The sequence below is a fragment of the Phoca vitulina genome, unplaced genomic scaffold, assembly GCF_004348235.1.
Source record: "Phoca vitulina isolate PV1807 unplaced genomic scaffold, GSC_HSeal_1.0 scaffold8, whole genome shotgun sequence".
Classification (NCBI taxonomy): Eukaryota; Metazoa; Chordata; class Mammalia; order Carnivora; family Phocidae; genus Phoca; species Phoca vitulina.
The window spans coordinates 23,347,221-23,365,351 of record NW_022589711.1 but is presented as its reverse complement, the minus strand read 5'-3'; the positions used below and the strand labels follow the sequence as shown (position 1 = coordinate 23,365,351).

At 35.3% G+C, this 18,131-nt stretch overlaps 1 protein-coding gene across 1 annotated transcript; it reads right to left on the bottom strand.

The window, feature by feature from the left end:
• Nucleotides 1–892: 892 nt before the first annotated feature.
• LOC116633647 (olfactory receptor 5AC1-like) lies at nucleotides 893–6,844 on the bottom strand. The gene is made up of 3 exons (XM_032406229.1): nucleotides 6,799–6,844; nucleotides 6,581–6,637; nucleotides 893–1,830 (listed from the first exon to the last, which is right to left on the bottom strand). The coding sequence occupies exons 1-3, from the start codon at nucleotides 6,842–6,844 to the stop codon at nucleotides 893–895; spliced, it is 1,041 nt and encodes a 346-aa protein (XP_032262120.1).
• Nucleotides 6,845–18,131: the final 11,287 nt, after the last annotated feature.

Below are 18,131 nucleotides of genomic sequence, written 5' to 3'. Positions count from 1 at the left end.
TTGAGCATCCAACTCTCAGCTCAGGTCTTGATCTCAGGGTTGTGAGTCCAAGCCCCAGTTAAAAAATGGGCAGAAGATATTAATAGACAATTTTCCAAAGACATACAGATAACCAATACATATGAAAAGAGGTTTAACATCACTGATCATCAGGGTAATACAAATTAAAATGACAATAAGATATCACCTCACACCTGTCAGAATGGCTAAAATTAACAACACAGGAAACAACAGATGTTGGTGAGAATATGGAGAAAGGGGAACCCTCTTACACTGTTGGTGGGAATGCAAACTGGAAAAGCAGCAAGACTTTTGAGATGTAGACCCTAGACAATTGTCTTGGCTCAGTCACAACAGCTTCAACAAAGAAACATGCAAATGTCTGCCACAATAAAATTTTAAACTATTATATCTAATTTAGAGGAAATTTACAAAGAGTAAAAAAGCACAAATTCTAAATACTTAATTTTAAAAAGATGTTCTGTTTTTCATAAAGAATTCAGTTTTCTGTGATATTAAGATCATCTTCCACTGAAACAAATATCCCCTGAAGTTGACTTTCATCACACAGCACTCAGAGACTGCCGTAGTCATTGCCTTCTACTAAAACTATTAAGCCAGGGCTAATTTGCATAACTTCAGATCCCTTGTGTTTTGCAGAGTTTGGAAAAAGCAAGTTTAAAATTTGTCTTAAGAACTATTTATGTATTGGGCTCCTGGGTGGCTCAGTCGTTAAGCGTCTGCCTTTGCCTCAGGTCATGATCCCAGGGTCCTGGGATCAAGTCCCACATCGGGCTCCCTGCTCAGCGGGGAGCCTGCTTCTCCCTCTGCCTCTCTCTCTCTTTCTGTCTCTCATGAATAAATAAATAAAATCTTTAAAAAAAAGAACTAGTTATGTATTTATTATTCTCCTCAAGGCACCTATCACCTCTTGGTTTCTCAGACTGTAAATAAAAGGATTTAGCAGGGGAATTATTATTGTATAAAATACAGAATACATTTTATCTTGATTTTCAGCTCGTCCAGACCCAGGACACACATACATGAAGAAGAGAGTGCCATAGAACAAAGAGACAGAGAGCAGGTGGGCGCTGCACGTGGAGAAGGCTTTGCTCCTGCCCTTTTCAGACTTCTTTTTCAGAATGGTGAAGAGGACATAGGAGTAAGAGATGATAATTGTCATAAAAGTGAAAGATTGTATAAAGACTGAAAATATAAAAATCAGGAGCATATTAACTCTAGGGTCAGTACAGGAAATCTTAAACAGTTGTAAAATTTCACAGTAGAAATAATGTATTACATTGGACTTGCAGAAAGTTAATCTAAATAACAAACTAACATGCAGCATAGGATGAAGAAACCCAATAATATATGAAACACTTAATAACTGAATGCAGAATGTATTGGACATCACCACTGGATAAAGCAAGGGGTTACATATGGCTACATAACGGTCATAGGCCATCACTACCAGGAGGAAACATTCTGTGTTTGCACTGGAAGCAAAAATATAAAATTGAGTGATGCATTCAACCAGGGATGTCATATGATTGTTAGACAAAAAATTCATTAGCATCCTGGGAGTCACAGAGGATGAGGAACAAGCATCTGCAAGGGCCAAACTGCCAAGGAGTAAGTACATGGGGGTGTGAAGATGGGGGTCCTTCCAGATGAGAAAAATCAGTCCGAGGTTGCCCACCATAGTGGTGAGGTAGATGACCAAGAACACCAGGAACAGGGGGACCTGCAGCCCTGGATGATCTGTAAGTCCTGTGAGAACAAACTCAGTCACCTGCGTTTTGTTTCCATCAGATTCACTGAAGCTGATCACTGAAATGAAAGAATAAGTGAAGAACACAGTCATAAAATACCATGAAAATAATCACATTTTATTTGAAAATAAATGTATCTTCTTTTTTTATATATCCCTTTAATCAGAATGTTTAATTTTACACTTGAGTATTTTTACAAACAGTATGTATTTGGGCAACTGTTCCTAAAAATTAGGGGGAATATATGTATATTCCATATATATGTGGAATTCATTACTGTATAAGAGAAGTGGGCTTATTTTTTTATTTGGAAAAAATTGATTGTAATTTAATAATCATCCTCTAATTTAAAATCTTTAAAAATAGAAATAGAATTTTTAAAAATATGCTAGGGGCACCTGGGTGGCTCAGTTGGTTAAGTGTCCAACTCTTGATTCCGGCTCAGGTCATGATCTCAGGGTTGGGAGATCAAGCCCCCCATGGGGCTCTGTGCTGGACATGGAGCCTGCTTAGGATTCTCTTTCTCTCTCTCTCCCTCTGCACCTCCCCCCAACTCATGTGTGTATGTGAGCTCTCTCTGTAAAAAAACAAAAAAATTTTAAAAACTAAATATGCTAAAGATTAGTTATCAAAACCAATAGCATACATTCTAAATGGTACAGCATCTCCCTCAAATTAAGAACAGATTGAAATGCTTACTCTGACCATTATTGTATGGTATTTTTTTAGAAACTGCAATACATCTGAGATATGAAAGTAATATAATAAAGATATAAGGAAATGTCATAATAATTGTAGGAAATAAATTCATATTTTTTCTAATGTTATATTGTTATAATTAAATAACATTATGACTTTAATAAGTACCAGATGAAGGCTGGATACAAAAAGAATTACTAGATTTTTATCCTTTGCAAACAAGAAAGAGAAATAAGAGGGAACTATATCAATTATAATAGCCATACACTTTAAAATACATTGAAATATTTTTAAAATATGTGAGACCTATGTGAATAAAATTGTAAAAACTTAACAAAGAATATTATACAATTTCTAAAGAAATAGACAGCCAAAATATGTTCTCAGATTAGAATACTTAGTATTGTAAATATGTCAGTAGAATTCAATTAATTTTTAGTTAGAACCCTAATTGCGTTTTAATGTGATAGCATAAGCATAAAATTCTTATAAAAGTATTTTGAAGAGACAAGGAAAATATGAACTGTATGAAAGTCAAGTATGCAGTGGTGTTAAAACATAAAGCCATTTAATAGAATGTAATGTGACATGGAAATAGGAAAATATAATAGTAAAACCAAATAAAGATTCCAAAGATTGATTCAAATATATTTATTGGAATTTAACATAGTACATGGATGATTTTTCAATTGACAATGTTGATTTAGTCAATAAATATTGTGACTATACTTGCCTATCTGGGAAAAAAAGTAAGAATGGCTTCCTTTTCTATGCTTGTATTAAAATTGCAGCTGGATCAGGGTGTCTGGGTGGCTCAGCTGGTTAAGCGTCCAACTCTTGATTTCAGTTCAGGTCATGATCTCAAGGTCCTGAGATAGAGCTCTACTTCAGGCTCCATGCTTAGCATGGAGTCAGCTTGAGATTCTCTCTCCACCTCTGCCTGTCTCCCTGCTCTCGCTCTCTCTCTCTAAAAATAAATAAAATCTTTTTAAAAATAAAAATAAATAAAATCTAAAATTGCTGCTGGATCAAGGACTTAAAAGTAAAAAATAAAAAAAACAATTTAAACATTCTAAGAAAATTCATGAAATAAATATAATTTAAATATATAACAAAAATCTTTGACTAGGGGTGCCTGGGTGGCTCAGTCAGTTAAGCATCTGCCTTCCACTCAAGTCATAATCCCAGGGTATTGGGATCAAGCCCCACATGAGACTACTTCCTTGGCCAGGAGGCTGCTTCTCCCTTACCCTCTGCCTGCTGCTTCCCCGGCTCGTATTTTCCCTCTCTCTCTTTCTCTCTCTCTCTCTCAGTCAAATAAATAAATAAAATGAAAAAAAAACTTTGACTAATATAAGAAAGCCATAATAAAGAAAGATATAGATATATTTAATCTAATGTTTAAATTCATGAAAATAGAGTATGTATCAAATCTTTCACAAGGTAAAAGATGACTAAAACTTTGGAAGAATATGTATAATTAATATAATAGGTAAAATATTAGTATCTATCAGGTGCAAAGAAATATTACTAATTGGTAAGAAAATCAAGTAATTCAATGGAAAAATAAAAATGGAATTGAAAGAGCAAGTCACAGAAGAATATATCAACACATTCAATAAATGTGGGAAAAGATGCTCACCTTCCCCAGTACTCAAGATGTGCAAATAAAATAAGACATTATTTTTCATTCCTCAGATTAGCAAAATCTACTGGTTGTCAGAATTTGGAAATGGTCATTCTCACACTTACTGGTAAAAATGTAAATTATTAAGACTTTGAAAAACAATTTGCCAATATTTTTTAAAAATAAAAATACACATACTTTTCAACTCAGTGATCCATGCCTTCAATCCATTCTATAGCAATAGCATATCATTTCATAGGGAGAGAAGTCTACTGCAGCATTGTTCATGGTGGCAAAACACTGGAAATAATATGTAAACCAACAGGATAAAGCAATGGTTGAACAAATCCTGGTATAATCATACTAATCAATATTATGGCAGTCATTTAAAATGTTATTGCTCTACCATTTTTCTCAAAGAAATTTCCACAATTGTTAGGAATGTGAGAAAACTAAGATGCATAGAAATGTTTTTAATATTATCCCATTAAACAAACAGGCACTAAAATCTTAAAATTCTCACTCTGTATATCTATGAATACATGCACATATATACATTTGCATATAACCATATGAACATAAAGACTGTGTGAAATGATAGACCCTAGCTTGTTAATATTTATTGTCTGCTGTAGGTGATAGGAGAGTAATAAAGAGGAGGGAGAATTAAACAGTACCTCCAAAACAGTTTTTGTGATAAAGACACAATATACAATGTCATCCTATTTATACAATTATAAATATTCATATACGGTCAAAGATATATATTTAAGGATAGTCATAAGAGTTTTGATAGTGAAGAAGAGAAAAGGAAACAGGAATAATAATACTATTATTGCATTTAGTAGAATAGAATAAATCATAAGTAAATTTTATTTTACAGATTTTCTGTATTGTAAAATAGAGAAAAAATATTGGATTATGTAGCATATGCTTTTGGATATTTTTGGCCATATTTGAATTCATCCATTGAGAGTGATTTCTCTCTCTCGTTCTCTCTTACTCAAAAGGTTTTTTGTAAATGAATAGAGTTAGGTATACCAGCACGATAAGCTTTTTTAAATAGATTTTCTCATGTTCAGGTGCCTTTCTTTTTGATATGTTAGTAAATATTTTATAATTTTTACCAACATTACATATGGAATATTTGATGTGGCCTTTAAATAATTTGTTTGATTTTGTTCTATGACCTAAAAATTTTGCCTAAAAGTAAATCCAAAAGAAGAGATCCCAAGATATTTAGAAGTGAATACACAGACTCTTAGATCACCTAGAAGAAAAAAATCTGCCTATAATTTGATGTGTAAATTCATTGTTTCTCAAAATAAAATGAATAACACAATTTTATACATATACTTCTTGCTGATTAAAACACAAAAATTTTACCTATTTACCAAAATTGTATTCTTTAACTTTAAAACAGGTCCATAGGCAATATTTTTCTTACTGGTTCAGGATTAGGGAGAATGGTGAGTTATTTTCCATATTCTTTGAGAATAGAACAAGAAAAAATTATCTTTAAAAATTTATCTTTTAAAGTATATACCCATGAGGAGCCCTGGAAACACAACAAGCATCAAGAAGACTGAAATATTTCCTCTAAAAATTGACCTTAATGGACATTGATGGCAAGTCATTTAATTTCCAGGGTAGAGGTTTTGTCCTGAGTGACCCTACCCTGCTTTCTTGACAACTATAAACCCATAATTGATACCTTATTTTCCTAATTAGGTCAACGTCTATTAAGTGCTTGGATCTTTTCCATGTCTATCTATCTATCTACCTATCTCTATATTATATATATTTGTGTGTGTGTGTGTGTGTGTATGGATATATATAGCTATAGATATACACTATGTGTGTGTGTGTGTGTGTGTATAGGAATACACACACACACATATATACACATATACCTATTTGGAATTAAGAGGCTGAAGAATATTATCAGTGGGGACTTTAGTCATCTTTTCATGATTCCATGAACAAATTAAGGAAGTTTAAGCACCATAATTTAGTTCTGTCTTTAGCCTGACAAGGAAAATTTTCTATAGTATAAAATAACCTCTGAAAATTTTGAGTCACCATCATTATTTTTCCATTTGTCTCATTTTTCTATTATCTCGTTTACTATTAAAAAGGAATCTTATATATGTCTCTTCAACAGTCAAACATTTAGTACTTATGAAAAGCATCCAGAATTGTCTATCCTGAAGAGAAACAGAAAATCTCGTAGGGTTACCAGGATTTTCATTTCTGACCCAGATATTTCATTATCAAATAAGCAAATTGAAAAACTACAAATAATGAAAATTAGATCCTAGTGCCCTCACTCAGTTTTTTTCAGTCTTTGGGAGACTGATAAATGATGGGTTTCTTGAAGGAAAGATGGTGGGTTTCCAAAGAAAAAAAAAAAGAAAAAAAATGTAAATTTCCCTCTACCATACTTTACATTGCTGGGGAGCCAATCATCTTTATGAATTACCAAACTGACGAAGCTGCTGGCTGCTTTCATGTCCATGGCTGTACTTCCTCTTGAAACCTTTAAATGAAGAAAAGTGGAAGATGCAGAATGAAGCAGTGACGTGTGCCAAGATTTCCCTTGGAAACCCCAACTGTGGGGACATGTTTATTTGTACTCTTTTTCAAATCTATTCGTGAAAAAGAAGAATAAGTCTTTGGAATTCCCTCGGTGAAAGTTACCAATGGAGTCCCTGTAGGACAGAGGTGAAGCTGTTCTACTGGGCATTGTGAGCTAATCAGGGAATAACCCAGACACACCAGGTATAACAATTAGAAGCATACTTTGTGTCAATAGAGTGCACTGCGAGGGAGACATGACACACTGCCCCTGAGCAGTTTTTAGGTCATATTAATTTCCTTTCTCTTATTGCTCTTGATGTTGCCACATTCCAAACACCTGAGATTTCCCTCAAACATCTCAAAGACTCATGAAACTCAGAATGTACAGATCCAATTCAGTCTTTTCCAACACTATCACCAAATGTGGCCCTCATCCTGTCTTCCCATTCTCAGTTAATGGAATCATCGTTACCCCATATTTAAAGAAACAAACCCAAGAGTCATCCCTTGACATTAAATTCCCCCTCAAACCCTGTCAAAACCATTATCAAACCGGTGGCTTTTATCTCCTTCATATCTGTCGAAACCATCCACTTCTCTCAAAAGTCAAGAAAACTCTATTGCACACCTAGAATACTGACATAACCCTTTAATAATCGATGTGTGTTTTCTAATATTTTCTCCTACCACTGTCTGCATTTGGGCCAATGTCACCTTTATAAAATACCAAACCACTGAGATCAGCACCATTCTCACACCCATGGAGGCAACTCCATTTAAACCTTTAAATATAACTTATGATCACTCTTAGAAGAAAGATCAAAATCTTTAAGCCTGTGTATCCCTTCCCTCATCCTAAATCTTATCCAATCATCCTCTATACAAAAGTTTCGTCCAATGTAGTTAATAGATTCATTTAGGCGAATGAGTCTGATATTTCAGAATTGATCTAAGAGCTGAAGTTAAAAATCAAAATTACAGTAAATTAAAAAGTTAAAAATTGAGGCGCCCGGGTGGCTCAGTCGGTTAAGTGGCTGCCTTCGGCTCAGGTCATGATCCCATGGTCCTGGGATCAAGCCTCACACTGGGCTCTCTGCTCAGGGGGAGTCTGCTTCTCCTTCTCCCACTCCCCCTGCTTGTGTTCCCTCTCTCAAATAAATAAATAAAACCTTTAAAAAAAAAGTTAAAAATCACGACTTCTGTATGCAGTGTTGATGAGGAAAAAATTCAGTTTGTCAGTTTGTTTTTCTAATCTTAGTGTAAGTATAATTTTATTTTACAGATTTTTTGCAAAATATAGAAAAATAGAGAATTATAAAATAGAGAAAAAATATTGGGGCCCCTGGGTGGCTCAGTCGGTTAAGCATCCGACTCTTGATTTTGGCTCAGGTCATAATCTCAGGGCCCTGAGATGGAGCCCTACATTGAGCTAGCACCGAGCTTGCAGCCTGCTTCAGATTCCCTCTCTCATCTCCCCCTCCCTTCCCCCAGCTTTCTCTCTTTCTCTCTCAAAAAAAAAAAAAAAAAAATGTAAGGCGTTCTCCTTAAACAGTGGCTAAGATGCCAGCACCTCTCCAAGCCCATTAGAACTCTACCTCTTATGCTGCCTCTGTGAAAGGAATATACACACGCTTTTGTGATGAGGCTGACAGAGCTCAAGAACCCAGATAGAAGCCCCAATAGTGCCCACTGGTTGGCACTACATTTTCTGCAGTAATGTGAAGAGGTCATAAGAAAATGACAAACAATAATTATGAACTTGTCCTTTCACTGTCTTGGACATAGTAGAGCATACAACAAAAATCTGATCTAGGTATGAGATAGTAAAACCCTGAATTTCTGACAGATAATAGGATTTATGGCTCAGCTCTCTTGAGCTGCAAAGGCTTCCTCTGAGAAATACTTGTGGGATAGTAACCGTGAGATTCACTCAGGGAAAAGGGAAATTATGCTGTCTATGGGTAGCTTTGTGGACTGTAATTACCTTAAAATGCTGTAAAAACTTCTGTTTTTAAAACTCATGAACTTGATATTATTTAATCACAAATAATTGTTTGTATATAAAAGTCTTACAAAGCAAGAATAATGCAACTGGAAATGGTTTAATTTTATGGAAGGCTTTTAAAAGACTTTACATGTGCTTCAAAGAGTTTCCAAAGGGCTATCATTGGAGGTAGAGCTCTCATGCATTTACTCATTCAGTTATTATCTACTGAGATGATGATATAATAGTAAATGCAACTGAAACATTGCTCCACTCTTGATTATAATAAAATCATACATTCTGACAAACTACGTAGGTATTTAAAAGACTTAATTGCTTAAAGTCATCAACCATATTTTTATAACATAGTCATGTAAAGTTTACACATTTTCCATTTTTTCAATAGAAAATGTATTGAATATTATCAATGTGCAAGATGTCGTATTAGTGTTGTGCTTATTTAAATAAAAATTGAAAAAAATGGTAAGGATATTTTATTTGAGAAACATGTATTCCTCTATCATTTTATTAGTCCACCTTAAATTTGTTTCTTTTGCTGTATAAAAAGAGATTTAGCAGAGAATTGCAATAATGTACAGCAAAGAATACATTTTGCCCTATTCTTCATCTGGGCCAAATTCAGGACTCATGAATCTGAAAAAAGAGCGTTATAGTAGAACAAGAGAACAGTGAGCATATAAGCAGCTCTGTGGAGAAGGCATAGCTTCAGCCTTTTTCATGATTCTTTTTCAGTATGGCAAAGAAGACATGGGTGCAAGAGACTTAATTGTTCATAGGAGTGAAGTTTGAATAAAGACAGAAAACAAAAAGAATTAGTGCATTAATAGATTCATCTTTTTGGAAATTTTATATGACAACAAGATTTCAAAATAGAAATGACGTTTTATATTGGACCCATAGACAGTTCACATAAATGGAAATTCCATACACACAATGAGAAGCAGAAAGCCAAAAAACATGAAACACTCAGCAACTAAATTCAGTGTGGAAGAAAATCCATAATATAAAATATTAACGCATACAATATCAATAAATAAAGCTAAAATGAAATCAACAAATTCAACTCTAAATATAAAAGCCAGAAGAAAAACAAAATATTATAAGAAAAGAGAGCCAATGGAAAAAATTTCAGAATAGGAGAAATTAATGAATTAGATAAGAGCAAAGTTAGATGTGATTTTTAAAATCATAACCTAGTTCTTTTAAAACACCTATGAAATAGAAAAATTACTAGCTAACCTAAATTTTTCTGAGGAAAGAAAATAAAATGATAAAAGGGAACTAACCTTCCAAACCCAATAAATGTAAAAACCATTATGTGGGTCTTTCGCCAAATCTAGGCAAATATATTTCAAAATCTAGATGAAGTGAATAATTTTATTAAAAAATAAAATCCAGAATTTTGTTCTTAACGGCACAGAATAGGCAGTCCACAGCTAATAACTAAAATAAACTAAAATTAAAATCTTCTGTATTTAAGCAAGCTTGTAGATCTAATTCTATCAGTTCACAAAGTTATCTTTATCACAAAGATACTATCAGCCAGATCCAAAATGTGAAAAACTCTGTAGGACAAATAAACCAGTTTCTTCAACAGACAAATGACATGAAAAATGGAGGAAGAGAAAACTGTTGTAGATTAAAAGAGATTTAAAAACCATCATCAAAATGCAGTGGGTGTACGTTGGTTAAATCCTGATTCAAACAAAGAAACAACAATTTTTGAGACACATTGGGAATACTGAACACAGATTGATATTAAATAATGTTAACCAATTAATTGTGCTATGTATGATAATTGTACTGTGGTTATGTGAAAACACAGTTTTATTTGTTAGCATTACCCATACTAAAAGGTTAACAAATTTTTAATAATTGGTTGTGGCTTCAACAATTCTGTCATGAAATATCATTGCAGAAATTAGGAACATTATGCAGTGCCATACACTCAAACTAAAAAAAAAAATGTTGAAATGTATGCATGGAAATAAATTTATTTTTGCCAAAATAATAAGAATTTAAGAGATTGTAAGAGGATATAACAATAAATTATCAGAATAGGGCCCTAACCAAAGGTAAAGAAAATGTAATAGCAAAAATCAGTCCAAAAGTATAAAATAAAAATATCCTATATCAATGTTAACCACCAAGAGAGTAAAATTAATCATAAATTTCTGCAGTCAATAGTATTTTTCAAAATAATGCATTCAGTTGTCTAACTTTTTAAAAAGCCATTGGCCAGTGAGAACCTATAGGAATAAAACTGTAGACCTATAACAATGAATTGAATATTTTCATTTATATTCATAAGTCAAATAATTGATAAATTTATGTTACATACTATGTCCTGATTTTAAGTTAGTATTATAATGTTCATTGGAATTATAGGAAAAAATCTAAATATACCTTTTAAAATACTTCAAAAAGAGGACCATTTTCACTCCTGCTTCAACAGCTAGAATTTAATTTTTATTTCCTATGAATTCTCTTTTCCTAAACACAGTGATTAAACAAACTGACTGCTCAAGGAACATAATTAAGTCTTTGCAAAAAAAAAAAAAAAAAAAAAGGAATCTTCTATTATACTTAAATAAATTAGTCTATATACTAATATAGTCCTGTCACTGAATTGGAAGTAAATTGGTAGCTGAGACCATAAGAACCTAGACTCAGCTTTAAGAGAACACTACCTCAATTTTTCACCTACATCAATATATACTTAACCAGTTTCTTAACCTTGCTCTCTGCTTTGCCTTCTACCTATTATAAAGATAGCAATGCAATCCCAATGCAAATGTTTACAAAGCTTACTATTGCAAACAAAATAATCATATAAAAAGAGTACAGGAGATCTGCAATATTTGAGAAAGCTTTATCTTGAGATATTTCCAAATCTGCAAATTCCTGAATACCATTATATTATTATGCCCTGTATGAAACTTAGTATGTGTACTTCTAGATATGGGAAGTTTTAAATTTTGATGCTGCTAGGGGTGCCTGAGTGGCTCAGTCGTTAAGCGTCTGCCTTCGGCTCAGGTCATGATCCCAGGGTCCTGGGATCAAGCCCCGCATCGGGCTCCCTGCTCAGCGGGAAGCCTGCTTCTCCCTCTCCCACTCCCCCTATTTGTGTTCCCTCTCTCACTGTCTCTCTCTCTGTCCAATAAATAAATAAAATCTTAAAAAAGAATAAATAAATAAATAAATTTTGATGCTCCATTATTTAATTCAAACCAACTTCCTTTTTTTATTTTTTTTATTTTATTATGTTATGTTAATCATCATACATTACATCATTAGTTTTTGATGTAGTGTTCCATGATTCATTGTTTGTGTATAACACCCAGTGCTCCATTCAGTCTTTAATACCCATCACCAGGCTAACCGATCCCCCTCCCCTCTAGAACCCTCAGTTTGTTTCTCAGAGTCCATAGTCTCTCATGTTTCGTCTCCCCCTCCAATTTTCCCTCCCTTCAATTTACCGTTCCTACTATCTTCTTTTTTTTTTTAACATATAATGTATTATTTGTTTCAGAGGTACAGGTCTGTGATTCAACAGTCTTACACAATTCACAGTATTCAGATTTTCTATTTTTTCTGGAGTTAGTTTTGGTAGTTTGTTACTTCCTAGGAATTTATCCATTTCCTCTAAATTATCTAATTACTGGTATGGAGTTGTTCATAGTCTTCTTCTATAATTCTTTTCATTTCTGTATGGTTAATAGTGGTATCCTCTTCTTGATAACTGACCTTAGTTGTTTGGTTGCTGTTGTTGTTGTTTTGTCAGAGGAAAGACTTTATTATCTTTCTATTTTTATATAAAAAATGACATTACAAAATCATTGTTATATGAGGAGAATAACTTGTTTTCCATTGCTGCTGCAACATTACCACAAACTTGGTGGCTTATACAATACAAAATTTATTATCTTAGAGTTCTGGATGTCAGAAGTCCAAAGTCAGTATCACTGGGGTAAAATCAAGGTGTTACTGCTAATGCCTTCTGGAAGCGCTAGGGGAGAATCCGTTTCCTTGTCTTTTCCAGCTTCTGGAGTCTGCCTGCATTCTTTGGCTCATGGCCCCTTCCTCCATCTTTAAAGCCAACAACATAGCCTAAGACCACTTTTCAATTTTCACATCTCTTTTGCTGACCAGATCCAGGAAGTTTCCTCTCATCTTTTTTTTTTTTTTTTTTTAATTTTTTTATTGTTATGTTAATCCCCATACATTACATCATTAGTTTTAGATATAGTGTTCCATGATTCATTACTTGTGCATAACACCCAGCGCTCCATGCAGAACGTGCCCTCCTCAATACCCATCACCAGGCTAACCCATCCTCCCAACCCCCTCCCCTCTAGAACCCTCAGTTTGTTTTTCAGAGTCCATTGTCTCTCATGGTTCTTCTCCCCCTCCGATTTCCCCCCCTTCATTCTTCCCCTCCTGCTACATTCTTCTTCTTTTTTTCTTTCTTAACATATATTGCATTATTTGTTTCAGAGGTACAGATCTGAGATTCAACAGTCTTGCACAATTCACAGCGCTTACCAGAACACATACCCTCCCCAGTGTCCATCACCCAGTCACCCCATCCCTCCCACCCCACCCCCCACTCCAGCAACCCTCAGTTTGTTTCCTGAGATTAAGAATTCCTCATATCAGTGAGGTCATATGATACACGTCTTTCTCTGTTTGACTTATTTCGCTCAGCATAATACCCTCCAGTTCCATCCACGTCGTTGCAAATGGCAAGATCTTATTCCTTTTGATGGCTGCATAATATTCCATTGTATATATATACCACAACTTCTTTATCCATTCATCTGTTGATGGATATCTTGGCTCTTTCCACAGTTTGGCTATTGTGGACATTGCTGCTATAAACATCGGGGTGCACGTAGCCTTTCGGGTCCCTACTTTTGTATCTTTGGGGTAAATACCCAGTAGTGCAATTGCTGGATCATATGGTAGCTCTATTTTCAACTTTTTGAGGAACCTCCATACTGTTTTCCAGAGTGGCTGCACCAGCTTGCATTCCCACCAACAGTGTAGGAGGGTTCCCCTTTCTCCACATCCCCGCCAACATCTGTCATTTCCTGACTTGTTAATTTTAGCCATTCTGACTGGTGTGAGGTGGTATCTCATTGAGGTTTTGATTTGGATTTCCCTGATGCCGAGCGATATTGAACACTTTTTCATGTGTCTGTTGGCCATTTGGATGTCTTCTTTGGAAAAATGTCTGTTCATGTCTTCTGCCCATTTCTTGATTGGATTCTTTGTTCTTTGGGTGTTGAGTTTGATGAGTTCTTTATAGATTTTGGATACTAGCCCTTTATCTGATATGTCATTTGCAAATATCTTCTCCCATTCTGTCAGTTGTCTTTTGGTTTTGTTGACTGTTTCCTTTGCTTTGCAAAAGCTTTTTATCTTGATGAAGTCCCAATAGTTCATTTTTGCCCTTGCTTCCCTTGCCTTTGGCGATGTTTCTAGGAAGAAGTTGCTGCAGCTGAGGTCGAAGAGGTTGCTGCCTGTGTTCTCCTTTAGGATTTTGATGGACTCCTGTCTCACATTGAGGTCTTTCAACCATTTGGAGTCTATTTTTTGTGTGTGGTGTAAGGAAATGGTCCAGTTTCATTCTTCTGCATGTGGCTGTCCAATTTTCCCAACACCATTTGTTGAAGAGACTGTCTTTTTTCCATTGGACATTCTTTCCTGCTTTGTCAAAGATTAGTTGACCATAGAGTTGAGGGTCCATTTCTGGGCTCTCTATTCTGTTCCATTGATCTATATGTCTGTTTTTGTGCCAGTACCATACTGTCTTGATGATGACAGCTTTGTAGTAGAGCTGGAAGTCTGGAATTGTGATGCCGCCAGCTTTGCTTTTCTTTTTCAACATTCCTCTGGCTATGCGGGGTCTTTTCTGGTTCCATACAAATTTTAGGATTATTTGTTCCATTTCTTTGAAGAAAGTGGATGGTATTTTGATGGGGATTGCATTGAATGTGTAGATTGCTCTAGGTAGCATTGACATCTTCACAATATTTGTTCTTCCAATCCATGAGCATGGAACGTTTTTCCATTTCTTTGTGTCTTCCTCAATTTCTTTCATGAGTATTTTATAGTTTTCTGAGTACAGATCCTTTGCCTCTTTGGTTAGATTTATTCCTAGGTATCTTATGGTTTTGGGTGCAATTGTAAATGGGATCGACTCCATAATTTCTCTTTCTTCTGACTTGTTGTTGGTGTATAGGAATGCCACTGACTTCTGTGCATTGATTTTATATCCTGCCACTTGACTGAATTCCTGTATGAGTTCTAGCAGTTTTGGGGTGGAGTCTTTGGGATTTTCCACATAAAGTATCATATCATCTGCAAAGAGTGAGAGTTTGACTTCTTCTTTGCCAATTTGGATGCCTTTGATTTCTTTTTGTTGTCTGATTGCTGTGGCTAGGACTTCCAATACTATGTTGAATAGCAGTGGTGATAGTGGACATCCCTGCCGCATTCCTGACCTTAGGGGGAAAGCTCTCAGTTTTTCCCCATTGAGAATGATATTCGCTGTAGGTTTTTCATAGATGGCTTTTATGATATTGAGGTATGTACCCTCTATCCCTATACTCTGAAGAGTTTTGATCAAGAAAGGATGCTGTACTTTGTCAAATGCTTTTTCTGCATCTATTGAGAGGATCATATGATTCTTGTTCTTTCTTTTGTTAATGTATTGTATCACGTTGATTGATTTGCGGATGTTGAACCAACCTTGCAGCCCAGGGATAAATCCGACTTGGTCGTGGTGAATAATCCTTTTAATGTACTGTTGGATCCTATTGGCTAGTATTTTGGTGAGAATTTTTGCATCCATGTTCATCAGGGATATTGGTCTGTAATTCTCCTTTTTGATGGGGTCTTTGTCTGGTTTTGGGATCAAGGTAATGCTGGCCTCATAAAATGAGTTTGGAAGTTTTCCTTCCATTTCTATTTTTTGGAACAGTTTCAGAAGGATAGGTATTAATTCTTCTTGAAATGTTTGGTAGAATTCCCCTGGGAAGCCATCTGGCCCTGGGCTTTTGTGTTTTGGGAGATTTTTGATGACTGCTTCTATTTCCTTAGTGGTTATAGGTCTGTTCAGGTTTTCTGTTTCTTCCTGGTTCAGTTTTGGTAGTTGATACATCTCTAGGAATGCATCCATTACTTCCAGGTTATCTAATTTGCTGGCATAGAGTTGCTCATAATATGTTCTTATAATTGTTTGTATTTCTTTGATGTTGGTTGTGATGTCTCCTCTTTCATTCATGATTTTGTTGATTTGGGTCATTTCTCTTTTCTTTTTGATAAGTCTGGCCAGGGGCTTATCAATCTTGTTAATTCTTTCAAAGAACCAGCTGCTAGTTTCGTTGATCTGTTCTACTGTTCTTTTGGTTTCTATTTCATTGATTTCTGCTCTGATCTTTATTATTTCTCTTCTCCTGCTGGGTTTAGGCTTTATTTGCTGTTCTTTCTCCAGCTCCTTTAGGTGTAGGGTTAGGTTGTGTACTTGAGACCTTTCTTGTTTCTTGAGAAAGGCTTGTATTGCTATATACTTTCCTCTTAGGACTGCCTTTGCTGTATCCCAAAGATTTTGAATAGTTGTGTTTTCATTTTCATTGGTTTCCATGAATTTTTTTAATTCTTCTTTAATTTCCTGGTTGACCCATTCATTCTTCAGTAGGATGCTCTTTAGCCTCCATGTATTTGAGTTCTTTCTGACTTTCCTCTTGTGATTGAGTTCTAGTTTCAAAGCATTGTGGTCTGAAAATAGGCAGGGGATGATCCCAATCTTCTGGTACCGGTTGAGACCTGATTTATGACCTAGGATGTGATCTATTCTGGAGAATGTTCCATGGGCACTAGAGAAGAATGTGTATTCCGTTGCTTTGGGATGGAATGTTCTGAATATGTCTGTGAAGTCCATTTGGTCCAGTGTGTCATTTAAAGTCTTTATTTCCTTGTTGATCTTTTGCTTAGACGATCTGTCCATTTCAGTGAGGGGGGTGTTAAAGTCCCCCACTATTATTGTATTGTTGTCGATGTGTTTCTTTGCTTTTGTTATTAATTGGCTTATATAATTGGCTGGTCCCATGCTAGGGGCATAGATATTTACAATTGTTAGATCTTCTTGTTGGATAGACCCTTTAAGTAGGATATAGTGTCCTTCCTCATCTCTTATTACAGTCTTTGGTTTAAAATCTAATTTGTCTGATATAAGGATTGCCACCCCAACTTTCTTTTGGTGTCCATTAGCATGGTAAATGGTTTTCCACCCCCTCACTTTCAATCTGGGGGTGTCTTTGGGCCTAAAATGAGTCTCTTGCAGACAGCATATCGATGGGTCTTGTTTTTTAATCCAATCTGATAGCCTGTGTCTTTTGATTGGGGCATTTAGCCCATTTACATTCAGGGTAACTATTGAAAGATAGGAATTCAGTGCCATTGTATTGCCTGTAAAGTGACTGTTACTGTATATTGTTTGTGTTCCTTTCTGGTCTATGTTGCTTTTAGGCTCTCTCTTTGCTTAGAGGACCCCTTTCAAGATTTGTTGTAGGGCTGGTTTCGTGTTTGCAAATTCCTTTAGTTTTTGTTTGTCCTGGAAGCTTTTTATCTCTCCTTCAATTTTCAATGACAGCCTAGCTGGATATAGTATTCTTGGCTGCGTATTTTTCTCATTTAGAGCTCTGAATATGTCCTGCCAGTCCTTTCTGGCCTGCCAGGTCTCTGTGGATAAGTCTGTTGCCAATCTAATGTTTCTACCATTGTAGGTTACATATCTCTTCTCCCGAGCTGCTTTCAGGATTTTCTCTTTGTCTCTGAGACTCGTAAGTTTTACTATTAGATGTCGGTGTGTTGACCTATTTTTATTGATTTTGAGAGGGGTTCTCTGTGCTTCCTGGATTTTGATGCCTGTTTCCTTCCCCAAATTAGGGAAGTTCTCTGCTATAATTTGCTCCATTATACCTTCTGCCCTTCTCTCTCTTTCTTCTTCTTCTGGGATCCCAATTATTCTAATGTTGTTTCGTCTTATGGTATCGTTTATCTCTCGAATTCTGCCCTCGTGATCCAGTAGTTGTTTATCTCTCTTTTTCTCAGCTTCTTTATTTTCCATCATTTGGTCTTCTATCTCACTGATTCTTTCTTCTGCCTCATTTATCCTAGCAGTTAGCGCCCCCATATTTGATTGCACCTCATTGATAGCCTTTTTGATTTCTACTTGGTTAGATTTTAGTTCTTTTACTTCTCCAGAAAGGGTTTCTCTAATAAGTTCCATGTTTTTTTCAAGCCCAGCTAGTATCTTTAAAGTGATGATTCTGAACTCTAGATCTGACATCGTACTAATGTCCGTATTGAGTAGGTCCCTGGCAGTCGGTACTACCTCTTGTTCTTTTTGTTGAAGTGATTTTTTCCGTCTTGTCATTAT